Raw genomic sequence first — 21102 nt, 5'->3', positions numbered from 1 at the left:
CAACCACACACATTTCCAAAACACTAGGTAACACAGTCCTTTCACTAAAGAAAGGCAGTGTAAAGAAAAGGCACATCAATGTTTCTAACGTTGGCAGCATCTTCTCCTTCCCTCTAAAACACTACAGGATAAATACTCAATGGATGAGGGTACTCGCCTAATCATTTGAGTCCCTGGAATCCTAAGAATTCTTCAAATGATCACCAAGTCACAGCCTAAATATTTAAAATTAACATTATTCTCAAAAGTTGTGAGGAAGCTCTGTATAGCTCTGCTTATTCGCAGCTCCAGGGATAACTTTCCCTATTTACAGTAATCCCTTCTAAGGAACTATTTGGCACAAGAAGGTTTAGGAGAAATGATTCCTGCAGGATAGCTGGTTTGCTTACATTTGGTAGCTTCATGATGAAGTCATAAGCATTCGCTTCCTTGGTAGCTTTTTCAATCTCTTCCATGGTGATGTCCTCACGGCCATAACGAATGTTTTCTGCAATGGTAGTAGCAAAGAGCACAGGCTCCTGATTCACCACACCAATAATTTCCCGCAGATATCTTACATTTAGGGTCTTGATATCCTGCCCATCAATGGTAACCTAAACAAAAGGAAGCAGATAAAAAATGTTTACTAAATGTTTTGGTCAAGGAACCTCTCTCCTCATGCTGGCGTGTGCCTTTTTAGGGGAGACTTTGCTATGTCATTGGAACACGAGCAGCGAAGCCAGAAGTAGACTTCCAACAACTGTGATACACAGAGAAGTCATGTCACTTGAGGCATCTTACCGTGCCTTCCTTGGGATCGTAAAATCTCTGGATAAGCTGAACAGTTGTACTTTTCCCACAGCCACTGCCACCAACTAGGGCCACTGTCTGGCCACAATTAACTGTGAGATTCAAGCCCTTCAGTATCTGTGCATATAAGAAAGGTATGTAAAAACTTCAGTGTAGAGTTTTAAGAAATTCTAAAGTCAACAATAAAATACTCTTCATATTTATAGCACAATCTGAACAAAATAAAATTTCTAAATATATAAGCTTAGATTTGGAGTAACTAATTACTTCAGCTTGATTTCCTTAATATTTACATCACATTTGGTCCAATATCAATGTATTATACAACACACTTCACAATTACTCATACTATGAAAAAGTTCATATGACAAAATAACAATAATGCAATTACTACCCATAATTAAAATACCATATTGAAAAAATATGATATAATATTTCTGCATTGTGTTGCCTCACTTTTTTTCTTTAATGCATCATGCAAACTACAGGAAAATTATTGTACCATAAAAGTCACATTTAAATGTGACAGAATATACCCTACATTGTTTTGGAGGGAACGTAATTTTAGCAGTTTTGAAGTATCCTTCATTTTTCCACCTTTAATTGGAATTGCTGGTGGGGTTTATTTACAACAGTGACATATCTTTGCACGACATATAACCTTTCAGTACTAGTCAGCATAAAATATAGCATTTCACATCCATGGAAGAGAGAAAGTTTCGCCTTCCTTGGGACTGTTACATCAGGAAAATGTAGCTGTTTGTGCCATGTAATTTCTTTTTCATTTAATTTTCAAGAATACAACCTGTGTTGAGTTGCGTAGTAGGACTATAGGACACACAGCATGTCCATGCCATGTATACTACATTTTCCCCATCTTTCTGCTTAACTAGCTCATTTGAGTAGGAAGAAGATACAGCAACAGGCAAAAGCAATAAAATGGGGTTTTTTTCTTCTTTACACAGAAAAAAGGTGTACAGGAGTCTATAGAGCCCACACTACTTTACACAGCCTTCGTGACTGGAAATGTATATTGAAATGGAGAAAAGCATACTTGTTCAGTAATTAATCTTCTGGAGGATTAGGCTACAATGCATTATGCATGCCTGAATGTCAGCAGCTGCATCATGACTAAATGCATTTTTCCAGACACACAGCCGTACACTGATATGTTCTGATACTTTTCCAATGTACTTATCAGTACCTTGCAGCCCTGTGTCCTCATTACTCTCTCTTTCTTCCTAAATTTCTGCCTTCAGCCCTACTGCTATCTCTTCACCTTTAAGTACCAACATTTGTGCCCTTTAAAAGTATGCCTTATATTGTTACAATATTTTTTAGATCAAAACAAGAAGACCAACATAAGTAATAACAACTGAAAATTTATGAAGCAGCCTTATTTAACCTTCTGGGTGTAACACTATCGATCATTTAGTCTATAGATCTTGTATAGACCTTGTAGATCTTCTACAGAACCGCTCAAACAAATCTAACTTAAATAAGACAGCAAATAGAAGTTGACTAAAACCTATGGATTACCACTGATTTCAGTGGACTATTGACAAGAACATTTTTCCTATATAAAAACAAAATCCATAATTAAATCCATTTAGGCTGTTTCTAACAACTCAAAACAAACCGAGAAGACAGAGTAAGGAGCATAAATTAATCAGTCTAGTTAGAGAGGAAGCGAAGTGCAGCCTTCATCCTGCCTGCCTATTACTTTGCTGCACTTAATCCTTCTGAGGAGTTAACTTGAAAAGTCAGGTAGATTAAACTTAGGCAGAAAGGAACTACCCTGAGTTATCTGACCTCCTCATTTTTCTGTTTATTATAATTTATTAAATAATTGCTAAACGTTTGGTGCAGGCCTAACTTCCTATATTTATTATCTCTGAAACTATGAGGGAAAAATCTCTGTTCGTATCATACCTTTATAAATTTATAAAATAGTGCACTGAGATTAATAGTTGTCTTTTAGTTACAATTCTATATGAAGAAAAATCAAGCATATTCACTTTCTTGATAGAATGAAAAGATGAAATGTTTAACATATTTATGAGTAAAAATGGCTTAAAAAGAAAGATTTGTGTATTTCCTTTCTGCCAACTGAAATTGAGAAAGATCCCTTTATCCATATCAGTGATTTTCCCTCAAGGTAGGAAGGAAACAGTTACATTGTTCAAAGACAGTCTTCATGAAAATATTTTCAAAAACCCTTCAAAAGTCTTCCACCTCCACTGCACTAAGATTTTAGATTTACGACAGTGCTTTAAAATGCAAACTTGCTCTATCTAGGCAGAGAAAATACAGATTCTGATCGCTGTTGCATAGGTAACAAGTCCTTGCTTTACCTGCTTTCTTTAACTGGTTGAGATATAGTCTCAACAGAGCTGCATTGAAGGTACTTTTGAAACCCACTCATTATTATTACTGTACAAATCAGCTTAGATTAGATGTATAAATTAAGATTCTGATACCAATAAATCTTTAAGTTTTATTGCATAGCCACACTGACTATTGCTTCACACAGAAAATTATTCAGAAAACATAATATGTTTAGTGAAGGTGTAAATAATTCTAGCTAAAATCACTGTGTTAGCAAAGTAGTTTCATACAAATTAGAGAATAAATTTGGAATACTTGTATTTTCAAAAGAATTTTTTTATGACTTTTTTTCCCTAACAAATTATCCGCATCTATAACTGTAATATGTATAAGGTTTCATTTACAATACCTCAATATCTGGTCTAGATGGATAACTGAAGTAAACATTCTGGAATTCCAGGTTCCCTTTAATGTGGTCGGGTTTGTGACCCGTCTCTGAAAAACTGTCAATTTGAGGTTCCTGTGCAAAATAAAATAAAATAAAATAAAATAATTAAAACCTTATCTCCTAATTTTTTTTTTCATAAAGAACTCCTAGAGTACACCACTATTCTGCAGACACAGTAAACATAATTTTAATGTAATTTAGGTGGGATTGCTGAAACATGTAAATTGTATGCTTTTCTGCCTCGTTACTACATTGATGATTTGCTCACACAAGAATACTTTTATCATTTCTCCACTTAAGCTTTTGTGTTAATTTAGTACACTGTCTTTAAGGCTATACCCACAGTTAGCCATAATTCGAGATTCAATTCACTGCCTGATGATTAAGCTGAACACATGATCTTTAATGAGCTGTTCATTTATAGCTTTCTGTTTCTCCTGAAATATTTTATGTGAGAAAAAACCGATACACTGATCATTAAGTAGAAACATATTTATCTTAATTATTATTCTTAATAACATATTATCATTAATTATTATTATCAGTAATTATTATTAATTATTAATGGATTTTTTTCAGTGCAGGGTGAGTCTAGAACTTGACACATGTCTTAACAATAGCCCAAAAAACGCAATTGCATTTTATAGAGCTTCATTAGCTAATAAATTCACAACTTCCCTGATTTTAGACTCTTGCCAATTGAAATACATATCCCGGTTACCAGGTTGTGTTTATTGATCTGCCAAAACTCACAGTGCTGGTGGAACCATTGATACCTTGCAAGATATGTTTATACACCAACACTGGCTATAATAACACATCTATATGGTAACTTAGATGTGCCCTTCATTATAAAAACACTAGAGGACACCTCCAACACCAAGGAATTTTAAGATCCAGTACTTTTAGCTTTGAAGCCAGGACTGATGACTCTAGAAGACAAGGACAACTTAACTAATAATTACATGTTCCATGTTTTACGTTTTTATTTCTTCTTATTTTACACATTGTTACTTATTACTAATTTCATATCCATAAATAATGCCTGTACTTTAAGTCTTTTTAAAAGGTCTCTCGGTCCCGAAATGAGAGTGAGGGCAAAGATACTCACATTGTCTATGATATTAAAGATTGCATAGGCAGCTCCTCTTGCACTAGCAAATGCCTCTATGCTTGGAGCAGTTTGTCCAATACTGAAAGCTCCAATCAATACAGAAAAAAAGACCTAAAAGAGACGTTTATTGTGACATATACAAAACGTGTATTTAAGCAAAGAATTAGATTGATTTATTTATTTGTGTTACATATCTTTGGGTCAAGAGGCTCCATGCCTGTTAATGGAAGTTTAAGAATCTAGGATCGAAGAAAAAGTGAAAGAGTTTCTCTTAAGCAGAGAATAACGATAAGAAAAAGGCTTTTAAAAATTCAGCCAAGAACTGAGTTCCTGCAGGAAGTGAATGTTGCAAACATATTGATAAGAAGTGAAAAAGTGACTGAGACCTGCCAAATTTATGCCAAAAGATGTATATTACACTTGACATTTCTGGATTTATTGCACTAATTCATTCCTTGGCAAAAGAACTCCAAAGACCAGAAAGTATATTCCATGCATTCCAAAGAACAAAGACGTGCAAAGCACTAGGAGTTCTGCTTTCAAAGTGACAGTGAAATAGTTTGAGTCCAACTTCGCCACCACAAAGTGATGAGTCCCTTTGCTAGAATGAAAGAAAGTGCAAGCAAACAAGAAAAAAACAGAAAAAGAAAAAATACATTTTTTTTCTCAGAGAAGCATAGTTTATTGCTTTCAGCTAGTAGAAAACAAAAGTAATAAAAACACACCGCTCAAATAGAGATCATAATAACTGCCATAGTACATCAGAGTAAAGGTACATCGCACCCATCTTTCCTCTAAGAGTGATCATTGACCGATGTGATGCCTAATAAGGCAACATCCTACTGTTCAAGTCATAAGAACACCATTCCAACAAACTACAATGCAGACAACAGAAATTGCAAGTACTTGGAAAATTAAAAATTACATGCAAAGGCATGAACCTCACTGAAATTCTGTGTGGCAGCCTGTCTTTAAAAAAAATAGACAGGCCCAAAAGACCAAATAAAACATATCAGATTTATTTTTCACAAACTTGTGTGGTTCATAAATAAACTAAAACAGGTAATTTAAAAGACATATCAATGTATACATATATATGCATATGGCTATGTTTCACCATGTTTAACAAGTTATTCTTCTTACCATATTTGCTTGATATCTCATACAAAATTAGAATGGTTGCCACATCAAGAAAACAATTTAAGTTATGACTTATGCATTATGGTTTTCTTCCTTTCGTTAGAAATCTGCAAAAATCTAGATAGAAGCAACATGCAGACATTTTGGCGGGAATCTTTTTGTTAAGAAGAAGGGTTGCTATTTTGATGATTAATAATTCTTATTACACCCAAATAAGTTCCCAATATCACTTTAATCTATTTTCTTTGGTATTTCTCACTATTAAAGGGAATTTACTCATTAGTACTTACTGTAAGAACATTGCCAATAGAGTAATCCTCATTTATGACCAAGGTAGTTCCATACCAGAAGGCCAATGCATATGATGCGTATATCAGCAAAAAAGCAGCACCCATAGAAATATTAGATGTAATAGACTTTTTTATTCCAATCCTTTTAGCATCTTCTAAATTTTTATGGTATCTAGAAGAAAGATAGAAGATCAAAATAGATTCAGATTTGTACCATGGCACACAGCACTAAAAACTCTATGGTTTAATTAGAAAAAGAACACTCACAAAGTACAGGAAGGTACATAAAATGTACATAAGACATACAACTCTAAGACCGCACAAAGGTAAGCCTGGTAGTCAGACTCAGAGACTTTAAGGTAACTCCTAAAAAGGCAAACATGACCCAATCTGTATATTAAAAAAAAAAAAAAAAGGGCATTGCAGTTCAGGGACTGACTTTCAAGATCCTTAAATAACATACAGGTCAGTGAACTTTGATCATGAACCACTCATGACAGGTTTCTAGATTATAGTTGTTAGCTTAAGATAAAACGTTAAAATATACCGCAAGAATGTTGTTTTACAGTATAGTGGAAATAGAGATACTGTCTATCAGTACCTTCAGAACAACTTCTGAGTAATCAGATTACCAAAGATACCAACATCTCTTCTCATGGCAGAGCCTTTTTTTAGTCTAAAGCTCTCACTGTGATGTTTAAAGGAGTTTGTACACTCTCTAGAGTACTGGCAATATATCAACTTAGTACATAATTTTCTAGAAAAATAACTAATATTTTTAAACGTGTAGAGAAACAGAATAGCCCTTAACGGACAATTTCACATTACTTAAACTTATTTGTTTTGACAGACTTTCAACAGCAAAGATACAAGAACATTTCAAAACATCTGAAGCGAGTACTTTAAATTCAGCTGAGAAAGCAAACATTGTTCTTACCTTTTGATTTCTTTTTCCTGTCCTCCAAAAGCTATCACTGTACGGACTCCGGCCAGAACTTCCTCTGCAACGGCACCTGCTTTTGCATATGCAGCTTGCTCTTTGTCAGTGAAAGCAGAGAGAACCTAGTACAGGATCAAATATTTTGACTTAAGAAAAATAGAATGAGCTCAAGCACTTCATAATGGCTTTTCTAACAGTTACTTCCTTTCAGTATGAAGCCTTTTGATTACATAAATGCATCAATGCAAAATGTTTGATATTAAAATCCTTAAGCACATTATGAAATCAAGCAAATAATTCAACACTATCCATTCTCAAAAGTTAAGGGCTGGGTTTTCCACTCTGCTTTCATCCAGTTCAGGAGATTAGACTACTACTTATACTGAGCTGGTGTGGTTCTCATCAGCCAGATCTGCTCAGATCACTCTCATCTCTGGCTACCTTAGGCGGAGGTCTCTATAGCTTACATTAAATTTGCCACTGTCCATGAAGACTCTTGTCCAGTAGACATGTGTAACATAGGATTCTCTACTCCTATCTCTTCCATGATATGCTCACTCAAGACAGAGAAGACCTATATAGTCTTTGAAATGCAGCAGAAATAAAATATTGTAAAAATTAATAAGCTTCCAAACTACAAATGTAAGTCACTCCAATCCATAGTAAATTAGTATCTCTCACATCTAAGTCTCTCTATAGTTTCTTACCAAAGCTTTCAACAACTCCAAAAAGAAACTCTGTCTGAGACCAAGGCTAGGTCTAATTTATTCACTTATATTTCAGGAGTTGCAATTATTCCTTTCAACAGAACAAGTACACATGTGGATGATGTTTAACAGTTATAGATGTTATATTTGTAGAAACAGCATCAAATCAAACAAATCTGTCCAATCTACTGGAATTATAATATTTAACGTACATGAAGGTACTAAGACACAATTCACCTAAGAGCTTATGTACATAGATGTTGTCTAAAGGTATAATTATTCTAAGCAATGCATTCTAACAGTGAGAACTAGAGAATGTAGGTTTATTTCATTTTTTTTGCATTAATATAATACCTGACACTGAATGTATGTTAACCTACCTTTGCCCAGAGGGCTGCTGAAAGTCCCAGGAGAGGACTGACTGCTAATATCACAAGAGTTAGTTTCCATCCTCTTATGAGACCAACAACAAATCCTGCTATAAATGTTGTTAGTGATTGAAAAAGCAATCCCATTTTGTCACCTATTCCTTCATTAATCTTGGAGACATCACTGAAAAACAAATTACATCCAGGCAGGAAGGAAAATGTAGAAAGCACAAGAAAGCTTTTCAGTTTTGCTACATGAGGATCTGTGTAGAGAACAATCTTTATTATTCAATTACTGCCAAACAACAGTTTGCTTCAAGATAGAGCACTATATAGCATGATCGAAGAAAATTTCATATTTCTTGTGAAAATGTAATAGCATAAACCTGGTTTTGTCTGAAAATGTTGAAATTCGGCCTACATTACAAAGCTACTCTCACTTTCTTAATTCCAAATATTTGATATGTTTGAAAACTGTGGGATACCTGGAAAGAAAAGATAAAGCCTTTCATCCAGGCAAAGAGAAAGGAAGAGCTTGTCATGCCATTAAAGCTGTTCACACCTCTGGGTCAGTCAGCACATTGTTCAGTCCCCAATGTGCATAGAAATGAACTATTTTTTCCCTTCACAGGGGTAATCTCATAGGCTGGGCTTTAGGCATCCTCTGAGATCAAGGGCACTTATCAAAATGCTTTTGTAATATCCCTGTCACAGTCCAGAATCAGAAGTTGTTCAGTCTCTGAGACTCTTCGTAAGAAAACCTGAAAATTTCATTTCATAATGAAATAATTTCATTTCACTTCACGGAGCAATTTTATTTTACAATGAAATAATTACATTTAAAAACAAAACCTAAAAAAATTGTAATTCATACATTCTTAATAAGATAAAAAAACATCTGGAAAGGTATAGTATACTTACTCTATAAGACGCGTATTAAGTTCTCCCACATCATTTACATCAAACCATCCAATGTCCTGTCTCATTATTGCATGAAAAAATTTTTCTCTGACTTTTTTTATTTGCCGGCCTGCTGCTAGGGTCCAAAATGAAGTCTGGATATAAGCAGCAATAAGAACACCAGCTGCTATTCCAGAATAGTAGTATGCATATCTGAAAGAAAAAAAAAAAGGGCAGGGCTCTCTGAAATTAGTTTTAATTAACTAGTCTATATTTAGCTTGATGCTCATTTTCTCTGTTTCTGACTTGAGTTAGAATTTACATATTTATACTGGAGTTTATACTTCTCTGCAAAATTTGCCAAGTTTTCTGTGAGTAGCATTTAAAAATAAACTAAATAAACTATACAAAGCAATTACTAGGCAAGAATATTTTCTTTTTGTCCATATAGTAAATATTTTCTCATAGGATTATTTCAGAACTGGTTTAGATACAATATCCTTTTCTCTTACATGTATAATTTTCAAAACATCGTAACATTTTTGTTTAAACATGTATAAACAGACCTAATCATCTATACCTATATTCACACACACACTTATATCATACAACATGCCCGTATATATATTTATGCATGCATACCAATGCGAGAATACAGCATTCCTATATATAAATCCATTGCAAGCAAATGCCATTAGATGAAAAAAATCTTTTGCTCTCAATTTTATTCATAACTGATATTTTACTTTTAAATTAGTTCAGCTCGACGTCACAAGAAGGGTATCAAGTATGCAAACCTCTATATTTCTCAAACTGGAACTGAGTTTGAGACATAGCTTTAAACTATTATTCCAGTTTAGCCCTTAGCCAGCAGCTAAACAATAGGCAACCACTCTATCACCTCCTCCCAACCTGGAGAGAAGAATCAAAAAAGAAAAGCATACAATGCTTAGGAAAAGGAAATGCAAAAGGAAAGTAATACAACTTTTGGCTATGTGGCTGATGCCATCATGAGGGTTTTGTGCTCTGTGACAATGGGACATTCTTTGATACCTATAAGCTGTTAGGAAGGGGTAGAATCTGCCTGTCTTGAAGAGGCAAGGGAAACTTTGGCAGTAGGCTGGCCAACTTGGTGAGGTGGGCTTTAGACTGAAGGACTTGGGGTGTGGGGTCCAAAATGGCAATGCTTATGCCATTACATCTAACTGGGGAATAAACCAGGCCCATCAGAGCAGCAGCAAATGCTTCTTATCTTCCTCTCATGACAACAACCTGATGGTCAACCGTCTCAAGGGTAGGTACAGCTGTGGTTGATCCTCTCGCATGCTTCCAGGGAAGCCTGCATGCGCAATTAACATCCCTGACACACATTTACACCAATGCACGCAGCCCACGAAATAATCAGGAAGAACTAGAAATCTGTGTGGAGTCGCAGGGCTATGATCTCATTGCAATTACAGGAACATGGTGTGATAGCTCGCATGACTGGAATGCTGTCATGGATGGCTACGTGCATTTAGAAAACACAGGCCTGCAAGGCAAGGTGGTGCAGTTGCTCTTTATGTGAGGGAGCAACTGAAACATATTGAGTTCTGTCTGGGATGAATGAAGAATGAGTTGAGAGGTTATGGGAAGAATTGAGGGGCAGGCTAATATGCACGGCACTGTTGTGTTTACTACAGCCACTTGATCAGGAAGAGGAAGTTGATAAGACCCTCTACAGACAGCTGGAGGCAGCCTCATGGTCACAGGCCTTGGTTCTCATACGGAACCTCAGTGACCTGAGTGTTTGCTGGAAAGACAACACACCTAGGCACACACAGTCCAAGAGATTTGTGCAGAGCATCGGTGATACCTTTCTGAAACAGCTGGTGGAGGAGCCAATTAGAAGAGGTGTGTTGCTGGACCTTGTATTAACAAACAAAGAAGAAGGTCTGGTTCGGGATGTGAGAGCTGAGGGCAGCCTTGGCTGCATTGACCATGAGGTGGTGGGGTTCAGGATACTGTGTGGAAAAAGCAGGGCAATAAGTGGGATTACAACCTTGGAATTCAGGAAGGCTAACTTTAGCCTCTTCAAAGATGTACTTAGAGGAATCCCATTGGTTAGAGCTCTAGAATGTCGTGGGGCTCAAGAGAGCTGGTCAATATTCAAGCTGTTCTTCCTCCAAGATCAAGATCAGTGCATCCCTGCAAGTAAGAAATCAAGCGAAGGAGGCAGAAGACCTGCATGGATGAGCAAGGAGCGTCTGAAAAAACTCAAGGGGAAGAAATAAATTTACAGAATGTGGAAAAACGGACTGACCATTTGGGAGGAGTATAGAAACACTGTCAGAGTATGCAGAGAGGCAAGGAGGAAGGCTAAGCCCCACTTGCAATTAAATCTGGCAAGGGATATCAAGGACAACAAGAGGGGCTTCTTCAAGCACATCAGTAACAAAAGGAAGACTAGGGAAAATGAGAGCCTCCTGCTGAATGAAGTGCTGTGGTGATGGAGGATATAGAGAAGGTGAAGTTACTGAATGAATTCTTTCCTTCATGCTTTACTTGAGAATAATGATAATACTAATGCTATAATAATGATCCCCAAAAATATGCAAAACTATATTCAGCCTGTCTGTAATGGCTGCACTCAACCCCCCTTTAACCAAACCAGCAGTAATTTGGTTCAGGCTCCAAAGGAGGCAAAGGCCTGGGCAGTGGCCAGGTCAGGAACTCCAGGAAGACCATGAGAAGCACTGTGAACACCAATAAGATATGGGTCTCATGCACACCTCTCCTATTGTACGCAATTTGACTATAAGACAACAACTTTTATCCAATAAATATGACAGTATAAGTGATCCTTTGAGTTCTCCCTGCTGGGCAGTGTGGCTGCAGGGACACCTCCTCAAAGCAATGAAATCTTTGATAATGACAGATCACTAGTGAGCCCCACTGGAATCCTCCCTGGACAGCAGCAGGAGTGCACACCAGGCAACTCTCCTCTTTAGCAAGGATTAGTTATTTAGCCTAATTAAGCAATATTATAAATAGAATAAAACATTTAGAGTTATAATATTGTGTGATTTATTATGCTGTTTGCATGGATTTATAGATAAAACTTTTCAAATTTTAATCCAGTTTTTTTTGTAGCTAAGATAGCATACAGCTTATTCAGGGACTTTGGAACTATACTCACTCTTAAATGAACTTTATCTAAACTGTTTAATAAAAACAGCATAATGCCTAACTGAATGCTGATTACTTGAATATTGACCTCGATCATCTTCTGCTCCATTAAAACTCTGCACAGAAGCTCTCAAACGAAACCCAAGAACACTGCTTCAAAACTCAGCAGTAATTACTTTAGACACTTACTTAATGATGCTACCTCACTTTAAAAAATTGGTTTATGTTTGGACTTTGTTTCATGACAAATTCTACCAAAGGGGCTTAATATCTTCGCCAGATTCCATGCTGATGAAATACATTCTGTAAATTCACTGCTGAAAGGTAGCAAACAGTAAATGCTTACTGCATTGTAAAGAAATTGTTCTTTTTCTCTTGAGAAATCCTTGGGGTTTAGGCAAACTGTTGCTCAAGTAACAAACACAACCACGTCCATGTGTATAGTTCTGTACTTGAACACACTTGTGTAAGAACTTTGTCCCCATAAACAGTCTTTATTATTATTCAACCTGCTGGCAGGTGTTTTTAGGGAAACAGGGAGTGGGTACAAACAGCTTTTTCAAACCAGACTAATTCAAGGCTCTATCTATAAACTTTAGCAAAGAGAACCTGTTCCCATGCTGCTAGTAAGTAAACAGTCCTCATTCAACAACTTGTTTCTAAAGAGAAACTTGGGCAGCTTTTTATACATACTTTTACTTTCAGAGGTAATGTTTAAAAGACATAGTGACACACACAATGTTAATCCATCTCTTTCAAATAAATCAACTCTTAGGGTTGTGAAAACAGGTAGTTCTCAGTATTTAGATGTTGACATAGATCTATATTTATGTTTACACTTTCTTTCCGTCAGCTTGTATGTTTTCCTGCACTCTTTGTTCTTTAAGCAGTAGTGACTCCTGGACAGTAGCCCACTTAGGACAATTGGAGGATTCCCATTCATTTTAGTTGAGACAAATTTATACGAGTTCAGAGATTAAAAGAACACCAAACCATTAATCAAATCCGGTTCTGATTGATTGTTGGTCTAAAAGGCATAAAAAACACAACGATCTACACACTACTCTTATGCTGTAAGGGTCAATTAATACCTTGTGTAACTCTAGTACATCCTGCTTCTAAAATACAGGTTAGCTATGCTTGAGTAGGAAAAATAAAAATGAAAATATATGGATTTTAAAGCTGTATAACTTAAACCATGCACAAATTAATTTGCTCCTCAATTTTGCCTCCAAATTTGCTTTCAAATCAGTGGGCACAAATATATTCTACTGAAGCTGCATATGTATTACTTGCATTCATGAGTGACAGAAATGTTGTGGGAGCAAGAAACTTGTGTCCACACTCTCTTGTAAAACGCAACTGCCAATTCCCTGCCAAGTCCTTCTCATTACATGATAGCTCTTCCTTTCTGAGTAGAAGCCTTTTCTTAACTAGCTCTTACTCATTTATTTTACAGTAAAGAAATTTTTTTTTTGTGTAAATTGATTCTTTTTAATTAGAAACTTAACCACTTCATTGTTTTGGCTTTGGCTGGAATAGAGTTACCTATCTTCATAGTAGCTGGTACAGGTCTATGTTCTGGATTTGGGCTGGAAACAGTGTTGATAGTATAGGGATATTTTAGTTATTGCTGAGCAGTACTTACACAGTCAAGGCCCTTTCTGCTTCTTATAGCACCCCATGAGTGAGAGGTCTGGGAGTGCACAAGAAGCTGGAAAGGGACACATCTGGGACAGTTGACCCCAATTGACCAAAGGGATATCCCACACCATATGATGCCATGTTCAGCATATTAAAGTCAGGGGAAGAAGGAAGAGGAGGGCGTTTGGAGTGATGGTGTTTGTCTTCCCAAGTTACAGTTACATGTGATAGAGCCCTGCTTTCCTGGAGACAGATGAACACCTGCCTGCCCATGAGAAGCAGTGAATTAATTCCTTGTTTTGCTTGCATGCGTGGCTTTCACTTTATCTATTAAACTATCTCTATCTCAATCCGCAAGTTTTCTCATGTCTACCTTTCCATTTTTTCTTCTCCATCCTACTGGGAGACAGCACGTGAGTGGCTGAGTGGTGCTTAGCTGCCAGCTGGAGATAAACTGCAACATTAATCTAAATGATCTGTAAGTTTACAGTTCACTGTTAGCAGAAATGATAATACATTTCAATATAAAACAGTAGGAGTTACTAGAACAAATGCCTTATTTCCTTCTTTTCCTTGGAGACCACATCAGCATTCCTGAGATGTCACTGATATTTTTCAACACTTAATAAGGAACAGACTTCAACCTGAAGAAAAGAAGCTGAAGTAGTACAAGAAAATGCGTATGAACTTTAGACATCCTGCATAAACCAAGTCCATGGACAGTGGTTAATAAAGATTCTTAACAGATCACATCTATTGGAAGCTGATGTTTCTGCTTATTTTCCATTTTCTTTATGAAGCTCTGTAGCAGAAGTACCTACTGACTATTGTCTTCCGCTATTGCCACCTCTAGAATGCTAGACTTAAGACTGCATATAATCTAACTCTGAATTTTCTGTAGTTCAGATAATGTAGTTGAACTTGATGCTTTGTCAGCAAAGTAGGTATTAGCCAGCAATTTTAATTCTGCTTTTTATCAGTGAATCATCATAGCTCAAGGAATGGATGGATGATAATCAACAGAAATTTTTAGCATAAGAACTACCATTTATAAATTCAGAGGAAGAGAAGGAAGAAGGAAGGAAATGCAGATGGCATTAGAACATAGAACATCTCTGAAAAGGAATTGGGATGGATGAAAGCAAGAGATTACAGGGAAATTTTTGAGATGGCTAGGGATGTTCAAGCCTCTCCCCAGTAACCTCATGTGAAAATCTTTAGTTACATACATTATTCTGTTCAGCACTGCTTTTATGTTGTTTAAAGTATGAAAAACATCCGTGGGAGAAGAATGGCTTGACTAGAAATATGTGCCAACATTAAAAAAGAAGAGGAAATATCAAATTCTAATTACCTTGTCATATCTTCTTCCAGCTTGCCAAAAAAATATTCAGACATATTTGCTGCAGGCATGTCTCCTTAGAAAAGAAGAAAATAGTAAATATATTTAATAAAGGAAGTTCTAATAAAATTTGTTTCCTGCATGCTCTTGAGAAAAATTTGAGTTGATACATTTCCTTTTGAATCAAGTTGATTTTAATGAAAGGAGGAGTGTAACAATTTCAGGTTTCTACGTATTCAAAATCAATAAATATACTAATACAAGTCATAACTCCACTGACTACAAAACTACATCAGTGTAACTTGAAATTAAAAGGTCTTTCTCAGTATTCTTTTAATGCTGAGTTTGGGTTTTTTCTTTCTGAAAACATAGGGCATTTGTAAAATGCCAAAACCCATTTAAAATACAGGCCTAGCAACTGACATCAAACCAGTAACTGTAGATAGCTTAAACCATTATGAAAACATTGCCCATAATGTTGGTGTTGGCCCTAGAATATTACTCCTCTATACAAGAACTTAGTGACAAATGTTTTGAGAAAACTACAGCTGTGGCGTTTTGCATTTGCATCATAAAAATTTGATCAATTTATTGCACTTGGGAAGGAGTAAATATTAAATTACTTATTCTCATTAATGCAATATGCCTGTGTTTCTTATAGCAGTGTTATAAATGAAAAAATGTCACAGGACAGAAGATAGTCATATCCATTATGTTTTCTGTGTTACCTCAGACATTTGTTAAAATGCTTAATAAAGTTTTATCAGATATTTCAGGCAACAAACCTGTTCACAAGTGTAACATCTAATGCATTAATTTGAAGAACAAGGTAATCTGGTCCAACTGTGAGTTGTTACCCAAGTGACAGTATTAGTTCTCCCTCTTATATCCGGCAGTACAAATGTGACCTCCTCTGCATTTAATTTTGTACTTCTGATTTAGCAAATGAGGCTGTTCTAAAATTATTCCAAGAGAAAATAAGTAATCTTATTTTTGTTAGCAAAATTTTCTGTTTAACCTACTTATTGATTTGTTTCACATTGTGAAATATAGTTGTCAGATTGATGCAAGGGGATCAACAGGAACTTATACTGAAGAGACGGGATACCAGCCTTTTCCTATTTATCATGCCCACAGCTAAACATGATATGTTGAATGCACATTGTGGTAGATAATTTGAAAAAGATAAAAATAGAATCTACCACTTTCTACAGAAACTAAGAATTAAGAACAAAAGAATTCCATAGGATACCTCTATTGCAGCAAACATAAGAGTTACTAGCTGGCACCACAATAAAGTAGAAAGTTGATTTTTTTTTACATCAATATCTCATATCAAGATGCACGAATATCCCTCTCTGTTTTCAAAATATGAGCCATTATTCTCTTCATATCAGGTATATGCTTACCTGTATCATTTGTAGTTCCAGAAGAAACAAAGCTATCAGTCATATCACCGAAAATTATCATTGTAATAGGTAGACTGCTTCCATGGACTATTGCCAGGAGAGTGCCTAGTATCATTAGTAATCTATCTGACCAACTGGAGTATCGAAACTGTGAGTGAGAGGAGAAATTCTTTGTAATTGTTGTATTAGAATGCTAACACGTTACATCTACAAAGGCAAGAAAATAAAGGAAAAGCTATCAATTGAACACCTATTGTCACAGAAGTACAACTTTGTCTGATAAGAAAATCAGTTTACAAAACAATTTAAATGTACAGGAAGAAATCATTCTAATATAAGCACTTTTACAATATAAACTCTCAAAACCAGAGAAGTGTACTATTTTAACGTATGAATATCTGCACCTAGGTAAGAAAGGACATGAAAACAAAGTATAAGAAATTTGTCCTTTTTAAGTTTGCTATTTGAAGTTCAAATTATACGAAAATTTAATGGCATTTTGATAATTAAGGCAATAACTACTTGTACTGTAAATTCATTGTTATGCTGTCAGAAAAAACTGTTCCAAATGTACCGGCGACATTATCAAAACTTACTGAAATCTTAACTACCTCTTGCCATTGAACTTGATAAAGTTTGAACTCAACTGTCACAAATCATTGGCTTTCTTTTGTATCATAAAATACTAAGTCTACTGTTGTAAATTATAGTGGTAGGATGTAATTGTACAAGCGCAAGCTGGCATAGAAAAGCAGAAAAATTGTGCATTGGCCAGCATCATGGGCTACAGTTTCATTTCTGTTATTTGTCATAGTGTTGCTGCCCTTTAGGCATACTACATCTACAAAATGAAAAAAAAAGTCAATATTACTAAAATAAGACCTAGGATTTACTTTGATTAAATATTAACAGATTAGCTTATTTAAAATATACAGTAAATTTAAAATTTCTGTAATTTAAGTACTTTTTAGTGCATGAATTTTAATTTTAAGTTTCATCAGTGCCATAGAATTTCCATTTACTGCTAACCCAGGTGACTGAATAATGATTAATGGGTCTAATTAGTATGATTAGTACTCAATCAGATAATTTAGAGGATAAGACCACACATAACCTAAGGTATACAGACACCCTTTCCACTGTATTGAAATAAATAGCTGAGCATGGAAACCCCTACGTTTCACAAACAAAAATCTAATACAGGTGTGTTTTTCATCAGAACTTCCTAAGGGAAGACTCTTTAGAATCCATATATGTACAAAATTTATTTAATAAAACTACATCCACAAAAAGAACTGTTTGAGTGCTATACTTTATCGAATATTCTGTAGTATCAAAGTATTTTGTAGAAGCAAGACTACATATGCAGTAGTCTAATATAATTTTAACAATTTTTGTGTATAGTTTGAAATGCGCATGTGTGTATCTATATATACACATACAGAGAGAGAAAAATCTTACCAGTGTAAGCGGGCTGACCATCTTAGCCTTTTCTGCTTTCTTCTTTTCCTTGCTTAAAAGGTATGATAAGCATAGTGCATTTAAAAAGCAACAACATTTCACAGAAATATGAATGTGATGCATTAATTAAGTTAAAATCTAATTATGAAGTAATTCTACAGGAAACAATTGTATGTAAAATGAATATGATTTATAGAGCATTCTTGAGATGTTTTTGTTTAAACCTCCAAGTACAGAAATAGCATCCTGACTGCTTAAATTTAAGTCAAGCTCTTCCCAGTTCACCTCTCTCAAGGGTACAAGACCACCAAGTGTTTGTTCCACTGTCTGACCAGCTAAACTGTGAAATAAAGCAGTACAGCTTTCAAAATGGGAAAGTGGAAGATAACCTATAAAATCAAATTTTCATTCCTGGGGGATGGAGAATAAATAAAATGTTCAAGGTACGTAAAATACTGATTCCCTGGCATACTAAAGCTTTCAACATAATTTTTAGCTCATGATACAATTGTATCAAAGATGTCCATTCCAACATAATTTCTGTAATATTTTGGAGTAATTTTCCAACAAATTATAGGCAATACTGTGGACACTTAATGCTTAGAAGAAAAAGTTAAAAGGTCCTTTAGCACAAAATGAACACGTCAATGAATGCTACTTTCAGGTTGATACAAAGCTTTCTGTTATTAGGCTTTCTTGACAAAATAAAGCAAATTTTTTAAAAAATTACTAAAGTAAATAAAATGTAAAAGAAAATCTAAAATAAGTTAATGTAATCTTATAAGGTGCAATACATAACACATTTGCAATAAATAAGGGTACTTACTGTTTGTCTTCAGATTCATTTCCCTGGCTGGATGCAGTCATCTCATGACTATTTGCATCTGCAGTACGCTTGTGCCCCTTTTCGTCTTCAGAATGCATTTTTAATTTATTTAAGATAGCTACCTGTAAAATAACATTTGACTGAGAAATACACAACTGTTAAACCAAAGACAGTAATCTCAACAGCAATTTGTTTTGAACAAAAATATAGATACTTATAAAACCAATACAGTTACTAATGTCATATATTGGAAGTGAATCCTCTCAATGAGCAAGTATAAAATACATTGGAACAAGTTCAGATGTTTGGAGATGGCTGGCAAATATCTACATTTCGGATTTGTACTTGTTTGAGAACTGTGTGTTCTTCATTTAATTTGTGTATTCTGAAATTCAGCGCAGATATACAAAATAAATGAGAAAGTAGATGTTTATTTAAAAGAATATGCAGTTATTTTTAATTTTCCCAATTTTAGTTACCAGTAACTTTTAGAAAACACCTCTGATTTAAAAAAAAATTGACTTACCGTGAAGATTGTTCTTGGTTTGCGTCTAGTTCTCTGGAAGACTATTCAAAAATCAGCAGAATTCGTACGGTTAAGAACATGCAGTTTGATTGGACTTTGATCTTCTTATGTAAAACAGAGATGACGAACAGCTTTCTCATCCTCTTCCCCCCCCCTCCCCGCCTCCCCAGCTCCCGTTGCGTTGCCTACTTTGGAAAGTAAAATATATGCACTTCGGACTCTCCCACTCTTTTCCTAAAGGGAATATATAGCAAACAAAGTCCTTAAACAAACACTTATTTCATTGTCACTCCAGAAAACAAACGTGAATGGTCTATTCTTCCACCAGGAAAAGTTCCTCTTATCTACTATTGACTTAATTATGCCCTTTAACACTCCCCGGAATCCCTCTTTACCTTATTAGAGATGGTGCTGAATGCTCCAAGTAACTGTTACACTTATACATGAACCCATTCTTGAATATGTAGTGAGAATGAAACCAAATAACACAAAAGGAGTGTTTCACTATTTTGCCTCCTTTCTCTTCTTCTAAGTCTAATCCAGAAAAATACGACCCATCGAGCCTGAAAGAAAATAGGATTTTACTACCGTGCATATTGTTTCTCATTTGAGTAACTGCAGAACAGCAAAATGACTTTCAGACTCGGTTTGGAAGTGGTTTGGAAATTGCTATGTTCAGCAGAAGTCTGCTCAATTAGTATTCCAATTTTTGAACATATGTTCAGATTCTAAAGTGTTCAAAATTGACCATTTGTTTTTATCAATAGGCATTACTTCAATGAAAATAAGAACAAATATTTTAAATATTTAAGAGGAATTCATGGCACTTCCTAAATGTTATTTCCACATACATAGTAAGCTAGATATGTTCAATACCTTCACAGAAGTAAAATTTATAAAAAGTTAAATAAAAATCCTTGTCCTAGAAGACAAGTACATTTATAGGAATTTCTCTGGAGAGCACCTGTCACCTTACTCAGACAAAGTTCACTTAATTGGTTAATTAACCATAAGAGATAATTTTTGTTCCTCTTAATCATGCTTACCTGTAATTTCAAAATTTAGATATAAATTAGATAAAAATTATCTGGAATACAAAGAGTCATATAAGAGTGAGGATTACTTTAGAAAGTGTAGTTTACCATTATCAGTCAAGCAAAATATAAAGAATTAGTAAATAGAACTACTACTTATTTATGAAAAGACATCCTAAGACATTTGCATAGATTTCTACCCATTTCTTGGTTTTCACTAGTGTTCCTAAGTGCTTTGCTTGACTTGGTCTTAATGGACTGGTCCAGTTTCCAGCAAAGGATATTTGTCAATATATTTCAGAGCGAGCTGAATAAAGCTAAATGGAAGACTCTAGAGAAAAGTCAGTAAATTTAAACAAATGACACTGTGTGTGCAGGTCTTCTACAATTGTTTCACCATACAGGGAAAACGGGCAAAACTACAAAATCTGTCACAATGTTTCATTATCTAATTCCAATATCTCAGTGCTATAGCAGTACGATCATGATAAGAAAGTGAAATAGAAATAAATCAGAATAGCAATATGTACCAGAGTTTCTATTGCCTATGTACAGTAGGGCAAAGAAAATGAAGGACTTTTACAGCAGATCTTACCACATTAGGAGCTGAAACAATTAAACTGGTACTACAAAAGTGGGAAAATTGGGACAGGACATTATTTTACACC

The 21102-nt window shown here is 35.2% G+C and overlaps 1 protein-coding gene across 9 annotated transcripts in view; it reads right to left on the bottom strand.

The window, feature by feature from the left end:
* The window catches only part of ABCB1 (ATP binding cassette subfamily B member 1), a 59955-nt gene that overhangs the window by 23988 nt on the left and 14865 nt on the right, over window positions 1-21102 (bottom strand). For 4 of the 9 annotated variants that reach the window (XM_054058046.1, XM_054058049.1, XM_054058048.1 and 1 more), the window contains 14 exons: window positions 19796-19963; window positions 19401-19441; window positions 18875-18996; window positions 18049-18100; window positions 16588-16735; window positions 15191-15254; window positions 9046-9237; window positions 8137-8308; window positions 7047-7171; window positions 6110-6281; window positions 4677-4790; window positions 3527-3637; window positions 781-906; window positions 390-593 (listed from right to left, as the gene is read on the bottom strand). In XM_054058046.1, coding sequence (XP_053914021.1) covers window positions 390-593; window positions 781-906; window positions 3527-3637; window positions 4677-4790; window positions 6110-6281; window positions 7047-7171; window positions 8137-8308; window positions 9046-9237; window positions 15191-15254; window positions 16588-16735; window positions 18049-18100; window positions 18875-18972 — 1578 coding nt within the window. In that variant the 5' untranslated portion in view covers window positions 18973-18996; window positions 19401-19441; window positions 19796-19963. Of the gene's footprint in view, window positions 1-389; window positions 594-780; window positions 907-3526; window positions 3638-4676; window positions 4791-6109; window positions 6282-7046; window positions 7172-8136; window positions 8309-9045; window positions 9238-15190; window positions 15255-16587; window positions 16736-18048; window positions 18101-18874; window positions 19013-19400; window positions 19534-19795; window positions 19964-21102 lie in introns of those variants that run through there. The other 5 variants (XM_054058050.1, XM_054058052.1, XM_054058051.1 and 2 more) reach the window with 5 other exon arrangements.

Source organism: Cuculus canorus, chromosome 2, assembly GCF_017976375.1.
Source record: "Cuculus canorus isolate bCucCan1 chromosome 2, bCucCan1.pri, whole genome shotgun sequence".
NCBI classification, from domain to species: Eukaryota; Metazoa; Chordata; class Aves; order Cuculiformes; family Cuculidae; genus Cuculus; species Cuculus canorus.
This window is presented reverse-complemented; position numbering and strand designations above follow the sequence as displayed.